The sequence below is a fragment of the Oncorhynchus mykiss genome, chromosome 9, assembly GCF_013265735.2.
Source record: "Oncorhynchus mykiss isolate Arlee chromosome 9, USDA_OmykA_1.1, whole genome shotgun sequence".
NCBI classification, from domain to species: domain Eukaryota; kingdom Metazoa; phylum Chordata; class Actinopteri; order Salmoniformes; family Salmonidae; genus Oncorhynchus; species Oncorhynchus mykiss.
The window spans coordinates 44,909,156-44,933,210 of NC_048573.1; the positions used below are offsets into that span (position 1 = coordinate 44,909,156).

General features: G+C 43.2%; 1 protein-coding gene across 5 annotated transcripts in view; it reads left to right on the plus strand.

Annotated features, from left to right (window-relative positions):
* The first annotated feature begins 3,808 nt into the window (after positions 1-3,808).
* Positions 3,809-24,055, plus strand: part of LOC110532181 (ral GTPase-activating protein subunit beta) — a 46,159-nt gene continuing 25,912 nt past the window's right edge. For 3 of the 5 annotated variants that reach the window (XM_021615853.2, XM_021615854.2, XM_036988118.1), the window contains exons 1-9: positions 3,811-4,008; positions 4,764-4,970; positions 5,537-5,739; positions 8,778-8,944; positions 11,780-11,966; positions 20,312-20,443; positions 20,959-21,137; positions 22,873-23,021; positions 23,324-23,549. In XM_021615853.2, the coding sequence (XP_021471528.2) occupies positions 4,794-4,970; positions 5,537-5,739; positions 8,778-8,944; positions 11,780-11,966; positions 20,312-20,443; positions 20,959-21,137; positions 22,873-23,021; positions 23,324-23,549 (1,420 nt within the window). In that variant the 5' untranslated portion in view covers positions 3,811-4,008; positions 4,764-4,793. Of the gene's footprint in view, positions 4,009-4,763; positions 4,971-5,536; positions 5,740-8,777; positions 8,945-11,779; positions 11,967-20,311; positions 20,444-20,958; positions 21,138-22,872; positions 23,022-23,323; positions 23,550-24,055 lie in introns of all 5 variants that reach the window. The other 2 variants (XM_036988117.1, XM_021615859.2) reach the window with 2 other exon arrangements.

The following is a 24,055-nucleotide window of genomic DNA, read 5'->3' on the forward strand; positions in this document are numbered from 1 at the left end:
GCACCTCATAGTAGTATCTCCCCGAGGAGAAAGTAAGCCATCTTTTCCCAGGACAGACAGTTAACATTTAATTATCTTTGGGTTGTCAGGGAATTCCTTCTGTGTGTTTCCATTTCTCACTTGTTTTCTGTCCTCAGACAGGATGAGATAATAATTTGCTGTGTCAGGGTTCAGAGCCACATCCACTGACCACTGCTGAATCCACTTCAGCTCAGGATCATCACACAACTTCTCAACTTCTCTATATCTTTATGAAGAGTCTCCTCCAGCAGAGAAAGACCCTGCCTCACTCTCCTCTCATTCAGACTTCCGTGAATCCTGATCTCAGACCAGTCCTCGTGTGTGGAAGGGTACAGAGGGATGGGGAACTCGGGAGGACGTGGAGGAGGTACTCAGTGTCTGTGAGCTGCTGCAGCTCAGTGTGCCTCCTCAGTTTGTCAGTGATTTCCATCTCCAGCTCTTTGATGATCCCTTCAGACTGCCTCTAATGCTTTCTGCTTCTCCTCAACCATTTTAATGAATTCACTCTGGATTCTCTCAATGGGCCACAGCAGAGCAGTGAAGACCTGCACACTGTCTGCTAGCTTTCTCTCTGCGTCTTTCTTGCTGTTCTTTTCTGAGTGTTGGATCTCCTACACTTTCTGCAGTCAATCCTGGATCATCTGCTGCGCTTGTGCCTTCCTATCTCGGCACTGTTCCTATAGTAGAGGGACATGGTGGTGAGTCCTGTGGTCCGTCACAGTGCAGAACTGACACACACACATCTGGTTTGTCTCACAGAACAGCTCCACAAATATGTTGTGCTTCTTACACATCCGGTCTCCCAGTTTCTCCACAGGGTGTATCAGATATGTGTCTTTTCAGGACAGGGGCTATCTCATGAGGCTGCAGGTGAGTCTCAAAGTAAGAGGTGAGACATTGCAGGCAAGACTTTAGGGCCTTAAGCTTCCTCACTGTGCAGACTTCACAGACCACTTCTCCGGGCTCGGTAGGGGACTGATCTCTATCTCTCATCTTCTTAAAATGATCTAAAAGATCTCTGAATGCTGTAATGAGTTTTAGCTCTGGTATTCTGTAGAATGCCTGCTTACACAGTGGACATTGACACAGGTCAGTGGTATCCCAGTATCTGCTGATACAGACCATACAAAAGTTGTGTCCACATGCAGTGGAGACTGGCTCATTGAACACATCCAGACAAAGGAACTGATCTACAGACAGAAGACTACTGGGGGGCTCCATTTCTGAAACACAATAAAATAGAATCCATGAAATTACTTCAGGAATGAGTCAGCTTTAATAAGAGTCATGTCATGAGTCAGTGTAATCAGGGAGAAAGAGGTGAAGCGAGAGGGTCCACTCCCATCAAAATCTGTCCACATTGGAATACAGCGATAAGCAGACCACGTGCCTCCCAGCCTTTGGGAAAATGACTCCCATTGTTATTATTATATCTCGTCATTTATATACAGTATCTCTGGTATAATTCACTTTGAAAACCACATGTATCATGATTTCTAGAGCCATTTAAATGATTCCTCACGAAACCCAGACAAAAAAGAAAATGTAATCTACGAAATGTAATCTATAGAATAGTCCTTCGGAGGTAGGATTGTTGACATTGATATTTGACATTTGTATCTGATAGCATTACTGATAAATAATTGAGCAAAGTTAGCATATTTATTACATTTTGACCTTACCCAGGCCTCCTTTAACACTCCATAGTGTTTCATTTGTAGGTGCTACAAAGCAAACATTGGTGTCACATGAAGCTTTACTGCTTGCTCTGGTAATATGAGTAGTATTTTGATTTCTCCCCAAAGAATTGACATTCATTTATGAATATTGAAAAATGGAAACATGAATATTCAAAATATAAATGTTTTAATTTAGGTCGTTTTTCAATAGATTGTTGAACATAATATACTCTAAGGTACATCAAAGTTCCACTGGGATCTCTGCTACTTTTAGAGTTATGATCCAATTTCCAAGCATTATCAACAGTGAATGTGTAATTGGATCCAAAATCGTCGCCCTCTGCTGGTGATTTGTAAGATGTGCAATGATACAAGTAAAAGCAGAGCTCTGATTGGTGATTGTGATTCTATGCCAATTTCTCTGTATAAAATAGGCCATAACCTTAAAACTAGCAGAGATCCCACTCTGGAACTTTGATATGCCCGTAGATTATATTATGTTCAACAGTATATTGGAAGATTTGCCAAATAAAATATTCCATATCCCCCCATCACTCTACTCACCTGAGTAGTTACTCTGTCTCGGTGTGGTCTCGACACTCTGTAGATGTGTTGTTATCTTTACAAAGAGCGAGTTTGTTCTGCATGCAGTTCCAACTGCACTGAACAAAAATATATACAAAACATGCAACAGTTTCACAGATTTTACTGAGTTACATTTCAGATAAGGAAATCACTCAACTGAAATAAATTCATGAGGCCCTAATCTATGGAATTCACATGACTGGGAATACAGATATGCATCTGTTGGTCACAGATACCTTAAAAAAAAAGTAGGGGGGCGTGGATCAGAAAATCAGCAGTATCTGGTGTGACCACCATTTCCCTCATGCAGCGCAAGACAACTTCTTTGCATAGAGTTGATCAGGCTGATGATTTTGACCTGTAGAATGTTGTCCCACTCCTCTTCAAAGGCTGTGCAAAGTTGCTGGATATTGGCGGGAACTGGGACACACTGTCGTACAAATCGATCCAGAGCATCCAAACAGGCTCAATGGGTGAGATGATCGAGGACTACAGGAAAAGCAGGGCTGAGCACGCCTCCATTCTCATCGATGGGGCTGTAATGGAGCAGGTTGAGAGCTTCAAGTTCCTTGGTGTCCACATCACCAATGAACTAGAATGGTCCAAACACACCAAGACAGTCGTGAAGAGGGCACGACAAAGCCTATTCCCCCTCAGGAAACTAAAAAGATTTGGCATGGGTCCTCAGATCCTCAAAAAGTTATACAGCTGCACCATCGAGAGCACTGGTTGCATCACTGCCTGGTACGGCAACTGCTCGGCCTCTGACCGCAAGGCACTACAGAGGATAGTGCGTTTGGCCCAGTAAATCCCTGGGGCCAAGCTTCCTGCCATCCAGGACCTCTATACCAGGCAGTGTCAGATGAAGGCCCTAAAAATGGTCAAAGACTCCAGCCACCCTAGTCATAGACTGTTCTCTCTGCTACCGCACTGCAAGTGGTACCGGAGCGCCAAGTCCAGGTCCAAAAGTCTTCTTAACAGCTTCTACCCCCAAGCCATAAGACTCCTGAACAGCTAATCAAATGGCTACCCATTTTTACGCTGTTGCTACTCTCTGTTTGTTATCCCTTTACCTCTACCTACATGTAAATATTATCTCAATTACCGGTACCCCCTGTATATAGCCTTGTTACTGTTATTTTATTGTTGCTCTTTAATTATTTGTTAATTTTTTAACATTAACATCCAATTCACTGGTGGACATTCCTGCAGTCAGCTTACCAGGTAAATTGACTATTTCAGCTCATGAAACATGGGACCAACCCTTTTATGTTGCATTTATATTTTTGTCCAGTGTAGTTTAGGCCTATATATTTTATTCACCTGTGAAGTTCCTAAACACACTATTATTTGTGGGGTGGGCATCTACCATTATGTGTGTGTGCCGTCATCTGCACCTATCTTGGATGACAGCCATTTAACTTGGAAGTTGCTTAGACCACATTGTTCTCAGCGCAGGGAAAGTTCACAAGGAATGAAGCCACTCGTTGTCCATGTGGACAACCTGTTTTCGACTTCCCCACATGGGGCGCTCATTCAACATCGTCTTCCTCCGGTTGCCAATGACAGCAGTCAGCTGAGGATTTTGCATTACTTGATTCAGTGTAGCCGAAGCAGCACCGTAGTCCTCTAGCCTTGACATTGTTGGAGAATGCCTAAATTGGGATAGCTGGTGTTGTGAAGACAAGTCACCTTGTTATGAAAACCATTTTCCTTGGAGCAGGTAAATGCAAAATTCCCGTAGCTTGCTTCAATTGATCGAGCAATACGTAACTTAGCTAGCTTGCTACCGCTAACGTTAGCTAGCATTAACAGTAGGTAACTGGTGCTCTTTCAGTAAATGCTAAATTAGCTTACCCTTTACGGGAATTCGTTAGCTGGTAAACATGAATAAGCTGGTAAGATTTGATTATTTGGTTACCGTCACAACGAATTGGTTAGCTAGGTAAATGGCAGTGCTATCAGCTAGCCGTTAGCGGTTAGTATTATTATTATTGATGAGCGGAATAGAGAGGTTAGCTAGCTAGCGTTGCAGATGCTTCCTGGTTTGAGTTGCTACGGTGGGGTTAGCTCAGGTTAACCAGTTAGCTAGCTAGCTAGCATGCTGTGTTTCCATAACGTTTCAAGTATGAACCATAACGTTACCTAGCTATCTACGCGTATGCTAATATTTAGTTGGCTGGGTCTTAACTGTGTAGGTAACGTTAGCTAGTAACGTTAAGGTTAATGCATGTATTTTCTCCATGATACAGGTAGTTATTTATCTCTAACGGGTATTGACGTCCACTTTTCACTGTCTACCTTTTAGCTTGCTAGTTATGGCTGGAGTCAAATTATGAATAGTGTAAGGTCTTGTACTGCCTTGCACCTACCAATTCCTTCTCCTCACACAAAGGCAAAATGACAGTCATGCAACATCTTCACCATATTACTGGGAACCTAGCTAATGAGCTATATTTATGCTCATTGATTGTGCAGGTGGAAACAGTAGAGTGGAGCCGCTACACAATGTACTCAGACTGGCGCTCGCTGCACCTAATGGTGCAGAGTGACCAGGGCCACCTCAGTGTCCTTCACACGTATCCTGGAGGCGTGGGGTTGGAGGTGGCCAACGCAGTGGTCAAACCCCTGGGGACGGCCGCCATCCCCATGGCCACCGAGAACATCCTCAAGACGGACAAAGAGGTGAGGGATGGACAGAGAGCATTGTCATTGATGTGGGGTAGAGTTAATGGGGCCTTTCTGCATGAGGCTAGCCTGGGTGACGTCTGTCTGTTTCTGCCTTAGCCAACTTGTTGTTGTCTTGCCAAGCATAGGTAGCATTGTTGGATGCAGAAACAGTTATTCGACCCCAATTTGTCACATTAGCAGTGTCAAGTGGATCAGAGGGTAGTAGATGCCTCATGACCATTTCACACTACAGAGCTGAGCCGAGCTGTACTGTGCTGGCCCGGGATACACTTCCTGAAACCGTTTTGCATTGGACACTGAAAATAAAATATGTGAGCCATCACAGTACGGTTTGGGTTGGCTCACTAGCGTGAAGGGTAGCCTATAATACCTGATTCACACTTGGGCTGATCTGAACCGTACTCTGCTGGCTCAAATGTTTTCTTTACGCTGTCCATTGCAGCACAGTAAGCACAACTATGGTGGATACGTTACCAGGCCAGCCCAGTACACTTGGGTTTGGCTCGTTTTGGAGCTATAGTGTGAATCGGGCAGAACTGTCTCTTTGACTGTGGTTCCAGGTGAAGTGGACCATGGAGGTACTGTGCTATGGCCTAACTCTTCCCCTGGAGGGGGACACGGTGAAGCTGTGTGTGGACGTATACACAGACTGGATGATGGCCCTGGTGATGCCCCGGGACTCCATTCCACAGCCGGTGGTGAAGGAGCCCAACCTGTACGTCCAGACCATCCTCAAACACCTCTACAACGTCTTCTTACCCAGGTACAGCCACAGTTGAGCTGAGCATGCACACAAAACACACACACATAAGGGTTTCCGTTATGAAAATGTATCTCCGGTCATTTGACCGGCAGCATTTTAATTTACCGGACGTTTGAGAAATGTACCGGACCCATATGCATTGGGTGCGTAATCTGATTAGGGCGTCCACCCACGGTGCTCAGAATGACTGAAATCACATTTCGATGATGGTAATTAATCTTAACAGAACATGCAAGTAGAGGATATAATGACTTGTGTCCTTACCGTACACTTTGAAGATGTTAGATAACCTGTCCACATTTAATTTTCCTCAGCCAACAAGACGAGTAACGAAAAGCAACTATGTCTTTGGGGAAGCACATTTTCACCATTAAAAAGGCACCTTTATAATAAAGCATTACATGCATCATCGCGATTTATGTAAAATAGCATACTATTCATAATGTGATGACTCGATTGGATCATCATTTAGGCGAATAATATAACTTAATCACTGGTCGCAAAAAAAGATGGCTGAGCGCGTGTCGTGTAGAGGCCTCGGCTGTATCAGATACGTTTCTGCTTTCTTTGTACTGGAAAAACACATTTTCATGCAATTCTACCACACTTTATATGACTGGAGATATTAGCAGAATCTTTTTTAATATGACAAATTACAGGGTAGCCTACTCTGCCAACACTGACATACAATCAATAAAAAATAAATTGTACATTTTATAGGCCTACGAGAAAGGGAGACACAAATAGAATATGATGTCCATCTAAACCGGAGGAGGAAATGATTGTCCAAAAACAAACTTAAGTAGAACTGACCCAACATTGTTAAAGAGTGAATATGCACAGTGTGCACTCACCTGGGATATGGCCGATGCTCTCCGCTGATGCCAATAGGACAGGCTATAGGTTTTCTGTTGTTCGCTCAATTAAGTTGAGAATTTTGTTAATTTAAAGACAGATGAGTCTTTTCATTGTCTTCTCTTTACAGCAATAGCCATTTGCTTTCCAAACTACACTACATAACCAAAAGTATGTGGACACCTGCTCGTCAAACATCTCATTCCAAAGTGATGGGCGTTAATATGGAGTTGGTCCCCCCCTTTGCTTCTATAACAGCACCCACGCTTCTGGGAAGGCTTTCTGTTATATGTTGGAACATTGCTGCGGGGACTTGCTTAAGCTGCATTAGTGAGGTCGGGCACTGATGTTGGGCAATTAGGCCTGGCTCGCAGTCGGTTTTTCAATTAACTTCAAAGGTGTTTGATGGGGTTGAGGTCAGGGCTCTGTGCAGGCCTGTCAAGTTCTTCCACACCGATCTCGACAAACCATTTCTGTATGGATCTCTCTTTGTGCACAGGGGCATTGTCATGCTGAAACAGGAAAGGTCATTCCCCAAATTGTTGCCACAAAGTTGGAAGCACAGAATTGTCTAAAATGTAATTGTCATGAATATCATTAAAATGTCCCTTCACTGGAACTAAGGAGCCTGAACCATGAAAACATCTCCAGACCATTATTCCTCCTCCACCAAACTTTACAGTTGGCACTATGCATTTGGGCAGGTAGTGTTCTCCTGGCATCTGCTAAACTGAGATTCGTCTGTCGGACTGCCAGACATCACTCCAGAGAACGCATTTCCACTGCTCCAGAGGCCAATGGTGGCGAGCTTTACACCACTCCAGCTGACACTTGGCATTGCGTATGGTTATCTTAGGCTTGTGTGCGGCTGCTCGGCCATGGAAACCCATTTCATGAAGCTCCCAATTAACAATTATTGTGCTGACATTGCTTCCAAAGCTAGTTTGGAACTCGGTAGTGAGTGTTGCAAACAAGGACCGCTTTAGCACGCGGCAGCCCTGTTCTGTCTGTTCTGTGCGCTTGTGTGGCCTTCCACTTCATGGTTGAGCCGTTGTTGCTCCAAGACGTTTCCACTTCACAATAACAGCACTTACAGTTTGCCCGGAGCAGCTCAAGCAGGGCAGAAATTTGATGATCTGACTTGTTGGATCCAATGACGGTGCCACGTTGAAAGTCACTGAGCTCTTCAATAAGGCCATTCTACTGTCAATGTTTGTCTATGGAGATTGCATGGCGGTGTGCTCAATTTTAAACATCTGTCAGCAACGGGTGTGGCTGAAATATCCAAATCCACTCATTTGAAGTGGTGTCCACATACTTTTGTATAGTAAATGCCTGGCTGGGCCTCTACAGTCGCAACTGAACAATCATCTATTTTGTATCGGACAATGAATGAAAGTTAATAACCAATAGAACATGAGAGAAATAGGCTACTGGTTTCAATGGCATCTGGAAGTCTAAAACAATTGCGTCCGGATATGGTAGAATTTTTCCTGAGCTACTTTGAAGCCTAGGAAAAATATATGTAATAAAACGTTCAGGTTTCAAATAATTAAGTAGCTATATGTTTTCAAAATGCATACTGCCTCCATCTCATTGCAAAGTGGTGTGACGCACTGATGAAGCCTGTTCTTTCCTTGCCTATGCATTTGACTGGCAAATGGGAAGTGCACTTCAATTACCAGTTGAGAAATACAAATATTAGCTATTTTTAATCGTGGCCAAAAAACTATTTTTAACATAAGATTACATTTAGAATTGTTGTGCAATGATTGGGCTTATAAAGGGCCTGTCTGACAGATTTTCCGCTAAATGCATTGTGTATATATTATATATACATTTATTTCCACAAAATTATTCAAATTAACCCCATAGATAAGCATGACCGGTTAAATGTTTTTCAACAAATGAATAGCATAAAAAGCATTATTTCGCCATGGAATGTTTTTTGGGTGACAATGGGCCAGTACCAATTTTATTTATCAGCTTTTTTAACAGATTTAAAAAAAAAATTTTAAAAAAAAAAATTACATCCAAAAGCCGGCTATTACCGGTTAACTGAAACCCTGACACTCACACATGAAACGCGTACACACTCACTCCCTCAAACACTCTCCTCTTTTTTTCTTCTACCACATCCCCCTTCTCATACCCCCACACACCCTTTCTTCCCTCTCCCTCAGGCCGGAGCAGTACAGTCTGAGCCACATCCGGCTGTGCCAGCAGGTGCTGACGGCAGTACAGAAGCTGGCCAGGGAGTCCGTCTCCATGGTGAGAGAGACCTGGGAGGTACTGCTGCTCTTCCTGCTCCGGATCAACGACACGCTGCTGGCCCCGCCCACCATTGGAGGTCAGCCCCGTCTCCTCACCACACCACAACTCACTGGGTTTCCCAGGGTCATGTTCATTAGGGCACACAATGTTTTAAAACATTTTGTAACAGAAAATGAATTTTTCTTGTAGGACAAGTCCAGGTAGTCCCTCCCTGTTTCTGTTTGTTTTCTTACGTTTGGTACTTTTATCAGATTGTTCACATCTTATCACTTTTAGAACTTTGGAATAGATGGTCTAAACATGGCCCCAGTAAAGGCGTAGTATAGCAGGGGTTTGACTGACTCTAGAATTAGACATCTGTTCCACTGCATAACATGATTTATCTGTGTACTGAAAGTCCCACATTACACTACTTTTCAGTTTAACCGCTGACTGCATCTGTTGAGCGAATTGATTAAGTGTATCCGATTTGAAATGGCTAGCTACAGAGCCATCAGAAAGTATTCACACCCCTTGACTTATTCCACATCTTGTGTTACAGCCTGAATTTTAAAATGGATAACATTTAGATTTTTATGTTCACTTGCCTACACACAATACCCATAATGTCAGTGGAATTATACATTTTTACAAATTAATTAAAAATGAAAAGCTGAAATGTCTTGAGTCGATAGGTATTCAACCCCTTTGTTATGGCAAGCCTAAATAAGTTCAGGAGTAAAAAAATGCTGAACAAGTCACACACAATAAGTTGCATGGACTCACTCTTTGTGCAATAATAGTGGTTAACATGACTACCTCATCTCTGTATCCCACACATAAAATTATCTGTAAGGTACTTCAGTCAAGCAGTGAATTTCAAACACAGATTCAACCACAAAGACCAGGGAGTTTTTCCAATGCCTCGCAAAGAAGGGCACCTATTGGTAGATGGGTAAATTAAAAATTAAAAAGCAGACAGATATCCCTTTGATCACGGGGAAGTTATGAATTAAGCTTTGGATGGTGATCAATACACCCAGTCACTAAAAAGATAGACGTCCTTCCTAACTCAGTTGCCAGAAAGGCAGAAAACCGCTCAGGGATTTCACCACGAGGCCAATGGTGCCTTTAAAACAGTTACACAGTTTAATGGCTGTGATAGGAGAAAACTGAGGATGGATCAACAACATTGTGGTTACTCTACATTACTAAACCAATTGACAGAGTGAAAAGATATAGAACAGAATGAAAATATTCTAAAACATGCACCCGGTTTGCAACAAGGCACTAAAGTAATACTGCAATTGTTTGTTGTCTTGAATACAAAGTGTTATGTTTGTGGCAAATCCAATACAACACATTACTGAGTACCACGTTTCTAATTTTCAAGCATAGTGGTGGCTGCATCATGTTATGGGTATGCTTTTATTCGTTAAGGACTGGGGAGTTTTTCAGGATAAAAAATAAATGAAATGGAGCTAAGCACGGGCAAAGTCCTAGAGGAAAACCTGGTTCAGTCTGCTTTCCACCAGAAACTCAAAGATTAATTCACCTTTCAGCAATACAATAACCTAAAACACAACGGCAAATCTACACTGCAGTTGCTAACCAAGAAGACAGTGAATGTTCCTGAGTGGCTGAGTTACAGTTTTGACTTAAATCAGCTTGAAATTCTATGGCGACTTAAAAAGGGTTGACTAGCAAAGATCAACATCCAATTTGACAGCCCTTTAAAGAATTTAAAAAATAATAATGGGCAAATATTGTACAATCCAGGTGTGCAAATCTCTTAGAGACTTAACCCAAAAAGACTCGGCTGTAATCGCTGCCAAAGGGGATTCTAACATGTACTGACTCGGGTGTGAATACTTATTTAAATGAGATTTTTGTATTTCATTTTCAATACATTTGCAAAAAATGTTCACTTTGTTATTATGGAGTATTCTGTGTAGATGGGTGAGAAACAATCTGTTTTTAACCTATTTTGAATTCAGGCTGTAACAACAAAATGTGGAATAAGTCAATGGGTATGAATACTTTCTGAAAGCGCTGTAATTACCTGCGCTAGTATTGTTCAATTGGTGACGTCACTCTCTGAGACCTAGAAGTAGCTCTGCAATTCAACGTCAGTAAGACCAAGGAGCTTATTGTGGACTACAGGAAACCGGGGGTGAGCACGCCCCCATTCACATCGACGGGGCTGCAGTGGAGCGGGTCGAGAGCTTCAAATTCCTCCGTGTCCAAATCACTAAGAACTTAAATGGCCCACATGCGTACAGTCGTGAAGAAGGCATGTCAGCGCCCCCCGGAGGATGAAAAGGTTTGGCATGGGCTCTCAAATCCTCCAAAAGTTATACAGCTGTACCATAGAGCCAGTCAAAATCTCTCAATCACTGCTTGTTATGGCAAAACCGCCCTCGATCGCATGGAGCTACAGAGTGTGGTGCAGACAGCCCAGTTCATGTATTTTATTCTTATTTTTGCTCTGTCTCTATGCACACTCAGGGCTCTACACGCTACGCACGCTGATGCTCCAACACACATACAAATGTGCCAGGCACTTAACCCTAATTATTCCAGTGTCACATTTGATAATGGCTGATCCTGGCCATGATCCACACTTCAAGGGTGTCTCAGGGGGAGGTGGGATAAACAAACAATACATTTCCATTTCACACATGCGTATAATACACACTTATACATGTGTGAAACAGGACTAATATAAGTTATTGATGTGTTCAGAGGGTCCCTGGTTCGAGCCCAGTTTTGGGTAAGCCAATTGACAGAAGCAATACTTCTAGTATTCATTTGATTTATTTGAGTAACTAGAAATAGATGGCCTTGATTTTCATTTTGAGTATTTAAACATAAATGACTCTCAGCATCCTGTTAACCTTTGACCCTCTCCCACTTTTGCCCCCATGCCTAGTGGGTGTGGCAGAGAAGCTGGCGGAGAAGCTGATGGCGGTGCTTTTTGAGGTGTGGCTGCTGGCGTGCGCCCGCTGCTTCCCCACGCCGCCCTACTGGAAGACTGCTCAGGAGATGCTGGCCAACTGGAGGCACCACCCACCCGTGGTGGAGCAGTGGAGCAGGGTGGCCTGCGCCCTCACCTCCAGGTGACTGACTTATCCTGATTGGGAGAGTGATGTAACCTGCTCTTAGATCTGTTTGTGCTCTTGCAAACTCCATTGCTGTCATTGCAATGTTTGGCATGACAATTCCTTAAGGAGTTGGCTGGAGGGGAGAAACAGACTGGCACCCAAGCTTAGAGGGTTGAGGTTCACAAACCGAAGGGCCCGGTTGCGCCAGCATTGCTAAGGAAAACCAACGCTAGCAGGTGACTGACCCACCCACTTTGGGGGGGGCGCATGGAACGTGGGGATTCTTTTCATTCCCACTTTCTGAAGAAGAGCTTATGTGTTGTGTTCCTTTGTTGGTATTTATTTAGACACTCAAAAAATACAAAACTTGAGTACCATTCTGTTCAATTAGTTTGGATTAAAGACAAAGACCGTTTTGTTCGGTGAGCACTATAGTATAGGTGTCGTTCGACGAAATGATTCGTTTTGATATTGTAAGTAGAAATTGTGCACCAATATAGAATTTTAAAAGCCTGTTAAATTAAAAGAAGGGCCTTTTTAATTTAGACCACACGGAAAATTCAATACATCTGCAATAAAGACTTGCTAAAGTGCCAAGATTCAGCTTTTTGACATGTCCCTCTGACTTTTAGAAGGATTTTAACCCACTTAACCCCAACATTTCGAGTTTTCACCGTCAGTGTAAAGCCGTAGTAATTTTGTCTCTTTGACAGTCATTTCTGAAGATAATTTCTGAAGTCAAAAAAGCTTGTCCCTTCTTTTTAAGGTCAACCCTGTTACGTGAACTGAACTCTCGTTTTAATATGGTAAAAACATTCCATTCAAGATAAACATTCAACATTTTAATAGTCAAATCATAGTGTAAAAGCAGGTGACCTGGTTCTGCTTTTTTAGAAAATGTTCAGGTAGTTGAAAACTGAATGGGTCCAGCATAACACGTCAACCCTGTGTACAAAACATTAGGGACACCTTCCTAATATTGAGTTGCACCCACCCTTTTGCCCTCAGAACAGCCTCAATCCGTCAGGGCATGTCGAGTGTTCCACAGGAATGGTAGCCCATGTGGACTCCAATGCTTCCTTCAGTTGTGTCAAGTTGGCTGGATGTCCCTTGGGTGGTGGACCATTCTTGATACACGGGGGAAACCGTTGAGTGTGAAAAACCCAGCAATGTTGCAGTTCTTGACACAAACCGGTGCACCTGCTAACATACCCTGTTCAAAGACACCCCCTGAAAGGCACATGTACACAATCTGTGTCTCAATTGTCTAAAGGCCTAAAAATCCTTCTTTAACCTGTCTCCTCCCCTTGATCTACACTGATTGGAGTGGATTTAATAAGTGACAACTGTAAGGGATCATAGCTTTCACCTGGATTCACCTTGTCAGTCTGTCATGGAAAGAGCAGGTGTCCTTAATGTTTTGTACACTCAGCGTATAGGCAGGCTAGAAATGTTTTAACATTTTTGTGAAGTTTTGGGGGGGAATTTCCCCTCCATGTTGCACTCAACAAGCTTCCATTCCCCCTGTCACAAGGGGATTTATGGTTGATTTAAGATTATTTTCAATCCTGTTACTTTATTTGGTGCTTAAAGATGCATTATACAGAAATTGCTTCACCATTTCCTGGTTGCTACAATTCTAATAGTTTGCCTAGTTTCAGTTTGTGACAAAACAAGCAAGTATAGTGTAGATAATACTTTTACCATTTAAACTACAGTGTAACATCTTTTCAATATCCAATAATATTGTATTTTCAGCTGTTTGAAGCTGGTGTACAGAAGCGAAAGTAAAAGACGGCTAAAATGAAACTTCAGAATGGGAAGCATAGAAATGGCACACAAGAACAGATCTACCACTTCTTAGACTTGTTTTCAATGAGAATGACAGATCTATGTCACATTTCTATGTGAATTTGGTTGGGTCGCCCAAAAAGTTAGATATTGCAGGTTGTATCTTTTTTTAAATTCACTTATAATTTTTTTTTTTTTTTAATTTGAGATTGAAAAACAAGTTGAGCATGTGCTCTTCACAACAGAATGTAAAAATATGTATGTATATACAGTACCAGTCAAAAGTTTGAACACACCTACTCATTCAAGGATTTTTATTTTTACTATTTTCTACATTGTAGATGTAGAATAATAGTGAAGACATCAAAACTATGAAACAACACATATGGAATCATGTAGTAACCAAAAAAGTGTTAAACAAATCAAAATAGATTTGAATGTCTTCAAAGTGGCCACCTTTTAACTTGATGACAGCTTTGTACACTCTTGCCTTTCTCTCAAGCAGCTTCATGAGATAGTCACTTGGACTGCATTTCAATTAACAGGTGTGCCTTGTTAAAAGTGAATTTGTGGAATGTCTTTCCTTAATGCGTTTGAGCCAATCAGTTGTGTTGTTTTAACTAGGCTAGTCAGTTAAGAACAAGTTCTTAGTTACAATGACGGCCTACCCCGGGGCAAACCCGGACGATGCTGGGCCAATTGTACGCAGCTCTATGGAACTCCTATCACGGCCGGTTGTGATACAGTCTGAAATCGAACCAGTGTCTGTAGTCACGCCTCTAGCACTGAGAAGCAGTGCCTTAGACCGCTGCGCCACTCGGGAGCCTGGTAGGGGTGGTATATAGAAGATAGCCCTATTTGGTAAACGACCTAGCCCATATTATGGCAAAAACAGCTCAAATAAGCAGAGAGGAACGACAGTCCGTCATTACTTTAAGACATAGTCAGTCAATCCTTTGAAAGTTTCTTCAAGTGCAGTTGCAAAAACCATCAAGCGCCATGATGAAACTGGCTCTCATGAGGACCGCCACAAGAAAGGAAGACCCAGAGTTACCTCTGCTGCAGAGGATAAGTTCATTAGAGTTAATTGCACTTCAGATTGCAGCCCAAATAAATGCTTCACATAGTTCAAGTAACAGACACATTTCAACTGTTTATTTTATTTATTTATTTTACCTTTATTTAACCAGGTAGGCAAGTTGAGAACAAGTTCTCATTTACAATTGCGACCTGGCCAAGATAAAGCAAAGCAGTTCGACAGATACAACAACACAGAGTTACACATGGAGTAAAACAAACATACAGTCAATAATAAAGTATAAACAAGTCTATATACAATGTGAGCAAATGAGGTGAGAAGGGAGGTAAAGGCAAAAAAGGCCTTGGTGGCAAGGTAAATACAATATAGCAAGTAAAACACTGGGATGGTAGTTTTGCAATGGAAGAATGTGCAAAGTAGAAATAAAAATAATGGGGTGCAAAGGAGCAAAATGAATTAAATACAGTTGGGAAAGAGGTAGTTGATAGGGCTAAATTATAGGTGGGCTATGTACAGGTGCAGTAATCTGTGAGCTGCTCTGACAGTTGGTGCTTAAAGCTAGTGAGGGAGATAAGTGTTTCCAGTTTCAGAGATTTTTGTAGTTCGTTCCAGTCATTGGCAGCAGAGAACTGGAAAGAGAGGCGGCCAAAGAAAGAATTGGTTTTGGGGGTGACTAGAGAGATATACCTGCTGGAGCGTGTGCTACAGGTGGGAGATGCTATGGTGACCAGCGAGCTGAGATAAGGGGGGACTTTACCTAGCAGGGTCTTGTAGATGACATGGAGCCAGTGGGTTTGGCGACGAGTATGAAGCGAGGGCCAGCCAACGAGAGTGTACAGGTCGCAATGGTGGGTAGTATATGGGGCTTTGGTGACAAAACAGATTGCACTGTGATAGACTGCATCCAATTTATTGAGTAGGGTATTGGAGGCTATTTTGTAAATTACATCGCCAAAGTCGAGGATTGGTAGGATGGTCAGTTTTACAAGGGTATGTTTGGCAGCATGAGTGAAGGATGCTTTGTTGCGAAATAGGAAGCCAATTCTAGATTTAACTTTGGATTGGAGATGTTTGATATGGGTCTGGAAGGAGAGTTTACAGTCTAACCAGACACCTAAGTATTTGTAGTTGTCCAAGTCAGAGCCGTCCAGAGTAGTGATGTTGGACAGGCGGATAGGTGCAGGTAGCGATCGGTTGAAGAGCATGCATTTAGTTTTACTTGTATTTAAGAGCAATTGGAGGCCACGGAAGGAGAGTTGTATGGCATTGAAGCTTGCCTGGAGGGTTGTTAACACAGTGTCCAAAGAAGGGCCGGAAGTATACAGAATGGTGTCGTCTGCGTAGAGGTGGATCAGAGACTCACCAGCAGCAAGAGCGACCTCATTGATGTATACAGAGAAGAGAGTCGGTCCAAGAATTGAACCCTGTGGCACCCCCATAGAGACTGCCAGAGGTCCGGACAACAGACCCTCCGATTTGACACACTGAACTCTATCAGAGAAGTAGTTGGTGAACCAGGCGAGGCAATCATTTGAGAAACCAAGGCTATCGATGAGGATGTGGTGATTGACAGAGTCGAAAGCCTTGGCCAGATCAATGAATACGGCTGCACAGTAATGTTTCTTATCGATGGCGGTTAAGATATCGTTTAGGACCTTGAGCGTGGCTGAGGTGCACCCATGACCAGCTCTGAAACCAGATTGCATAGCAGAGAAGGTATGGTGAGATTCAAAATGGTCGGTAATCTGTTTGTTGACTTGGCTTTCGAAGACCTTAGAAAGGCATGGTAGGATAGATATAGGTCTGTAGCAGTTTGGGTCAAGAGTGTCCCCCCCTTTGAAGAGGGGGATGACCGCAGCTGCTTTCCAATCTTTGGGAATCTCAGACGACACGAAAGAGAGGTTGAACAGGCTAGTAATAGGGGTGGCAACAATTTCGGCAGATAATTTTAGAAAGAAAGGATCCAGATTGTCTAGCCTGGCTGATTTGTAGGGGTCCAGATTTTGCAGCTCTTTCAGAACATCAGCTGAATGGATTTGGGAGAAGGAGAAATGGGGAAGGCTTGGGCGAGTTGCTGTTGGGGGTGCAGTGCTGTTGACAGGGGTAGTAGTAGCCAGGTGGAAAGCATGGCCAGCAGTAGAAAAATGCTTATTGAAATTTTCAGTTATCAGTGGTGACAGTGTTTCCTATCTTCAGTGCAGTGGGCAGCTGGGAGGAGGTGTTCTTATTCTCCATGGACTTTACAGTGTCCCAGAACTTTTTTGAGTTAGTGTTGCAAGAAGCAAATTTCTGCTTGAAAAAGCTAGCCTTGGCTTTTCTAACTGCCTGTGTATAATGGTTTCTAGCTTCCCTGAACAGCTGCATATCACGGGGGCTGTTCGATGCTAATGCAGAACGCCATAGGATGTTTTTGTGTTGGTTAAGGGCAGTCAGGTCTGGGGAGAACCAAGGGCTATATCTGTTCCTGGTTCTAAATTTCTTGAATGGGGCATGTTTATTTAAGATGGTTAGGAAGGCATTTAAAAAAAATATCCAGGCATCCTCTACTGACGGGATGAGGTCAATATCCTTCCAGGATACCCCGGCCAGGTCGATTAGAAAGGCCTGCTCGCTGAAGTGTTTCAGGGAGCGTTTTACAGTGATGAGAGGAGGTCGTTTGACCGCTGACCCATTACGGATGCAGGCAATGAGGCAGTGATCGCTGAGATCTTGGTTGAAGACAGCAGAGGTGTATTTAGAGGGGAAGTTGGTTAGGATGATATCTATGAGGGTGCCCGTGTTTAAGGCTTTGGGGAGGTACCTGGTAGGTTCATTGATAATTTGTGTGAGATTGAGGGCATCAAGTTTAGATTGTAGGATGGCTGGGGTGTTAAGCATGTTCCAGTTTAGGTCGCCTAGCAGCACGAGCTCTGAAGATAGATGGGAGGCAATCAGTTCACATATGGTGTCCAGAGCACAGCTGGGGGCAGAGGGTGGTCTATAGCAGGCGGCAACGGTGAGAGACTTGTTTTTAGAGAGGTGGATTTTTAAAAGTAGAAGTTCAAATTGTTTGGGTACAGACCTGGATAGTAGGACAGAACTCTGCAGGCTATCTTTGCAGTAGATTGCAACACCGCCCCCTTTGGCAGTTCTATCTTGTCTGAAAATGTTGTAGTTTGGAATTAAAATGTCTGAATTTTTGGTGGTCTTCCTAAGCCAGGATTCAGACACAGCTAGAACATCTGGGTTGGCAGAGTGTGCTAAAGCAGTGAATAGAACAAACTTAGGGAGGATGCTTCTAATGTTAATATGCATGAAACCAAGGCTATTACGGTTACAGAAGTCATCAAAAGAGAGCGCCTGGGGAATAGGAGTGGAGCTAGGCACTGCAGGGCCCGGATTCACCTCTACATCGCCAGAGGAACATAGGAGGAGTAGAATAAGGGTGCGGCTAAAAGCAATGAGAATTGGTCGTCTAGAACGTCTGGAACAGAGAGTAAAAGGAGGTTTCTGGGGGCGATAAAATAGCATCAAGGTATAATGTACAGACAAAGGTAAGGTAGGATGTGAATACAGTGGAGGTAAACCTAGGTATTGAGTGATGAAGAGAGAGATATTGTCTCTAGAAACATCATTGAAACCAGGAGATGTCATTGCATGTGTGGGTGGTGGAACTAATAGGTTGGATAAGGTATAGTGAGCAGGACTAGAGGCTCTACAGTGAAATAAGGAGACTGTTCAGAGGAGACTGTGTGAATCAGGCCTTCATGGTTGAATTGCTGCAAAGAAACCACTACTAAAGGACACCAATAAGAAGAGACTTTCTTGGGCCAAGAAACACGAGCAATGGACATTAGACCGGTGGAAATCTGTCCTTTGGTCTGATGAGTCCAAATTTGAGATTTTTGGTTCCAACCACCGTGTCTTTGTGAGACGCAGAGTAAGTGAACTGATGATCTCCGCATGTGTCATTCCCACCGTGAAGCATGGGGGTGTAATGGTGTGGGGGTGCGTTGCTGGTGACACTGTCAGTGATTTATTTAGAATTCAAGGCACACTTAGCCAGCATGGCTACTGCAGCATTCTGCAGCGATACACCATCACGTCTGGTTTGTGCTTAGTGGGACTATCAGTTGTTTTTCAACGGGACAGTGGCCCAACACACCTCCAGGCTGTGTAAGGGCTATTTGACCAAGAAGGAGAGTGATGGAGTGCTGCATCAGATGACCTGGCCTCCACAATCACCTGACCTCAACCCAATTGAGATGGTTTGGGATGTGTTCGACTGCAGAATGAAGGAAAAGCAGCCAAGAGTATGCCAGGAGTGCAAAGCTGTCATCAAGTCAAAGGGTGGCTACTTTGAAGAATCATTTGAATTTGTTTTACACTTTTTTTGGTTATTACATCATTCCATATGTTTTATTAAATAGTTTTGATGTAGAAAATAGTAAAGATAAAGAAACTCTTGAATGAGTAGGTGTGTCCAAGCTTTAGACTGGTTCTGTATTATATTTTTACACTTGCCAAAACGTTACACTACCCAAAAGGGACGGTTTCATGAAACGACCCATAGGGCGACTTAATTCAATTTAATTTTAGTCGCCCTCTTTGGTGGTATTATTTTAGCAGTTTTCCAATTCCACTCTCCTGGCTTATTGTGTGGGTGCTCTGGTGTTGACTTAGTAGTTGTTCTAAAAGCTACTATCTAGACATCTTGTCCCTTGATTTGCATATCTAGTGAGTCAATTTGACTATTGGATTACTGTCTGGCATTGTACTTTCCCTGTAATGTAGCTAACCAGTGGTGGAAAAAGTACCCAATTGTCATACTTGAGTAAAAGTAAAGATACCTCAATAGACAATGACTCAAGTAAAATTGAGTCCCCTGGTAAAATACTACTTGAGTAAAAGTCTAAGTATTTGGTTTTAAATATACTTAAGTATCAAAGGGAAATGTAGTTACAAAAATATACTTAGCATCAAAAGTATGAATAATTTGAAATTGCTTATATTAAGCAAACCAAAAGGAAATTATATATATTTTTTATGGACAGACAGGGGCACATTCCAACACGCATTTGTGCTTAGTGAGTCCACGAGATCAGCGGTAGTAGGGATGACCAGGGAGGTTCTCTTCATAAGTGCGTGAATTGGACCATTTTCCTTTACTGTTAAAAATAAAAAATGTGAAGAGTACTTTTGCGTGTCAGGATAAATGCATGTAAAAAGTACATAATTGTCTTTAGAAATGTACTGAAGTAAGAGTTTGAAATATAAATAGTAAAGTACAGATATCCCAAAAAACTACTTAAGTAGTACTTTAAAGTATTTTTACTTAAGTACTTCACACCACTGTAGCTAACCTCTGAAGTTTTCAGTTGGTTCAAAAAGAACTGTGAGAGCAGAGAAACAGTATCTGCTATTTCATTTTGCAGGAAGTACCACTATCAATTTAAAACATCATGACAGAGAGGAGGAAATGGGCATACTAAATTGTGTGTGTATGTGTGTCTGCATGTGCGTCTTGTCTGTGTGTTGACTTTTCACCCAGGCTGTTACGGTTCACCCATGGCCCCTCGTTCCCCCCGTTTAAAGTCCCTGATGAGGATGCCAACCTGATTCCAGTAGAGATGGACAACGACTGTGTTGCCCAGACCTGGTTCCGCTTCCTCCACATGCTGAGGTAGAGAAGTTCTGGGCCTATATCCACAAAGCATCTCAGAGTAGGAGTGCTGATCTAGGATTTTTCCACACAATCTTATTCATTGTGATCTAAAATTCAAAACTGATACTAGATCAGCACCCCACCTTTTGAGACGCTTTGTAGATACGTGCCCTGGTGATGTCCTTACATGCCCTCTTTTCCTCATCTACTTTATTTCTTGGCCACATAATATTGGGTCGTATTAATTATGCACCAAATGGAAGAAATCGAACTGAAACATTGAGGGAACTGGACCAATAAGAACTTTAATTAAAAAAATATATATATTTTTTTTTTAGCAAAAATGTTGTCTTTTGCCTAATGACTACAACCCCCTTTTTTTGCTGTGGCTAATGCCATTCAATGTTCTAGACATATTTTCCCAGCACATTGTCAACCCCACCCATTAATACAGGTCTGTGTCAGTGAATGAGGCCCTCAGTGTGTGTCAATCCATCCTCACTTCTCTCTCCTGTCCCTTGTGGTTTCCGCAGCAACCCCGTGGATCTGAGCAACCCGACATTGGTTAGCACCACACCCAAGTTCCAGGAGCAGTTCCTCAACTCGAGCGGCATCCCCCATGAGGTAGTGCTGCACCCCTGCCTCAAGCAGCTTCCCCAGATCTTCTTCAGGGCCATGCGGGGGGTCAGCTGCCTGGTGGACGCCTTCCTGGGTGAGAAGACGACCTCCGTCACTCAGGGTCAAGTGGTGGTGCAACACGGTGCACCTCTAGTCTGAATCCGCGTTGGGGTCAACAAAAATCCGCGTTGGGGTTAACAAATTCCAATTACACTTTGCTTTCCTCATTGAAAGGCAATTAGGAAAGTTGTAATTGGAATTCAGTTTACTCCCTGAAATGGATTTGACCCCAACCCTGGTCTGAATTTGTTTGCATACAGTATTTGTCAGCAGTTTGAACTTATAAAAGTGTCAATTTGTCCTTAAAGGGATAGTTCACCCAAATTACAAAATGACATGTTGTTTTCCTTACCTTATAAGAAGTCTATGGACAAGGTATGACATCAATCTATGCTTTGTTTTAATTTTGTCACTGTTTCCACATGCTAATGTGCACATTAGCATTTGTGGAACAAATCCCATTCAAGTCATGGGACTAATTTTAGCATTTTTCGTGCATGTTCAAAACACCTGCAAGTGATTTTGTTGAGCTTCACAATCGGTTTTTGCTTGCTAATATCGGTACCATGACTTGAATGGGGTTTGCGCCACAAATGCTAAAACGTTAGAATTTGTAAACCGTGCCAGGGAAACTAAACCAAAGCATGGATTGCATACTGGGTAAGCCCAGTAAACGGGATGTCCTGAGGACATTCAGCGACGTTCCCATTAGGTTCCTTAAGGGGTTCTGCGCGACGGTATCCCACTGACGTTCTAAGAACGTTGCTTGATGGTCCCATGGGAATGTTCTCTGGGGGCCCTTTGTCTATTTACCTCTATTTACAAGACGACATTGAGGAACATGTAGGGCCTTTTTAGGACAATCTTAGGACTTTAATTTTACTGGGCCTTAGAACGTTGCATGATGGTCCCAAGGGAACCTTTTTTATAGTTCCAGGGATGTTCTTGGGACGTTGTGTCATGGTCCCCTGAAGGTCACCTTAACATTCTTTGGACATTGTGTCGTCGTCCCCTGGAGTTTTTTTTTCTAGTACCCGATTTGTCCCGAGGATGTTTTTAGGCCGTTCTGTCATGGTCCTCTGGAGGTATTGGCAAGTCAAACTGGGCTGAAGGGCTCGCTATTACACTCAAATGGGCTGTTTCGGTTGATTTGATGGTTCAAATGGTTTATAAAGAGCTGCAAGTTGTGACTTGTACTAGTCAATGACAGCCAGTTCAACAACTGATACCACAGTAGCATTGTTCTGTTGTTTGGGCATAAGTTAATTGATACCCCCTAATAGTCTTATGTTTTAAGTGTGTCAATGAGTCCTGAAAAAGCACAGGCACAAGTAATATCTCTATAATCTGCCTATTAACACCTATTGGCTGTGCGGTTGGACAAACATGGGGTTAACACAATCCTGTTTACATGGGATGTTGCTTTCTTACCTCTTAAGAAGTCTTGAAGTTTTAACCTGAAGGGAAACCAGAAAGAGGTATTCTAAAATGTGCACTTTTTTTCTCTTCCATTTCCTTGAGGTAATCACTGATCTGATCACTTGAATTAGGGAAGGCGATAGGGTGGAAACAATTCCTTTGCAAACAGATCAGTGATAACCTCAAGGAAGGAAGGGAGAATCAATGGCATTTCAAAGGTATTGGAACAGAGGCTTGTTTTTCCACTGTAATAGAGGACATTCTATCAGAGGCAGGACACGCCACAACCGCTGGTTATTCAGACTATTGGGTGTGTCTTGTTTTGGCACCTGCCCCCTTCTCCTCTGCAGGCATATCACGGCCCAGGGTCGACAGTGCCCCGCCCACACCGGTCAACAGACTGAGCATGTCCCCTCCCTCCTCCAACAACACCACGCCCCCACACAGCCGCAAGCAGCGACACACCGTGGTCACCAAAACCGCCAGCAAGAGTTTAACGGTAAGTCAACTGTATAGCCTACAAATCATGTGCATACGTCATCTTGGCCTGTGTACTGTGCTTACATCAGCAGACCTGGTTTCAAACCGAATTTGTTTTCTTTCAAGTACTTTGAGTGTTCAATCTCGCTTGTCTGGAGTGCCGGACAGGGTGGGGTTTACACTTTCGTCGACTACTCCATTGGTTCAATCTCGCCAGATCAAGCTCAATGCAGTGGCGCTAAAGTATTTGAAATAAAAAATTGTTAGTGGCCCGGATTTGATTGCCTGTGCTCTAACTCAGACTAAACCCTCCCCTTACAGGGCAGTGCAGCCCAGCCAGCCAAAGTGTCCGCGTCCCAGCAGCTGTCGTCGTCACCCACCATGCTGGCCAGCCCCACCCAGAGCAGTTGGGAGATGCAGCCGCTGCCCGCCCCAGCCAGGCCTAAGGTCAACAGCATCCTCAACCTCTTCGGTCAGTGGCTGTTTGACGCGGCGCTAGTGCACTGCAAGCTCCACAGCGGCCTCAGCCGAGACCCCAGCATGACTGGTAAGCAATGACTGATCTGACTGACTGACTGATTGCCTGCCTGACTGGATGGACAAGCTTCTACCATTTGTGTGTGTGGGGGAGGTTGGGTTGGATGCATGTCTTTGTGTTGGGTTAAGGGTTGGACTTGTGTGCGTTTTGGGTGGAGTGGGCTGGGGTCAGAGGACTGTGGTTTTTCTTTTTTCTCTCGCACTACTTTTCACATCTGCTAAAGCACTGTGTGGAGACCACTGATATCAGTTAGTCTAATTGACATTCCACTCCACTGAACACTGTAGGATGGAGAATTCAATCTAGATGCGCCTTTGCGCATTTCCCCAGTCAGTACATTCAATGTCTCCATCTGCAGTGTTTTATTGCAGTGGTCACAAGATTTTGCTGTCAGAAAAACACAATGAACTTCTGCATGTGTCTGTGTAGTTCCGTCTTGTGCCTTATGATTGTAGGAGATGACGGCACTATTGTAGGGTTGATTGTCAATCCTGCTCCTGGAGAGCCATAAGCTC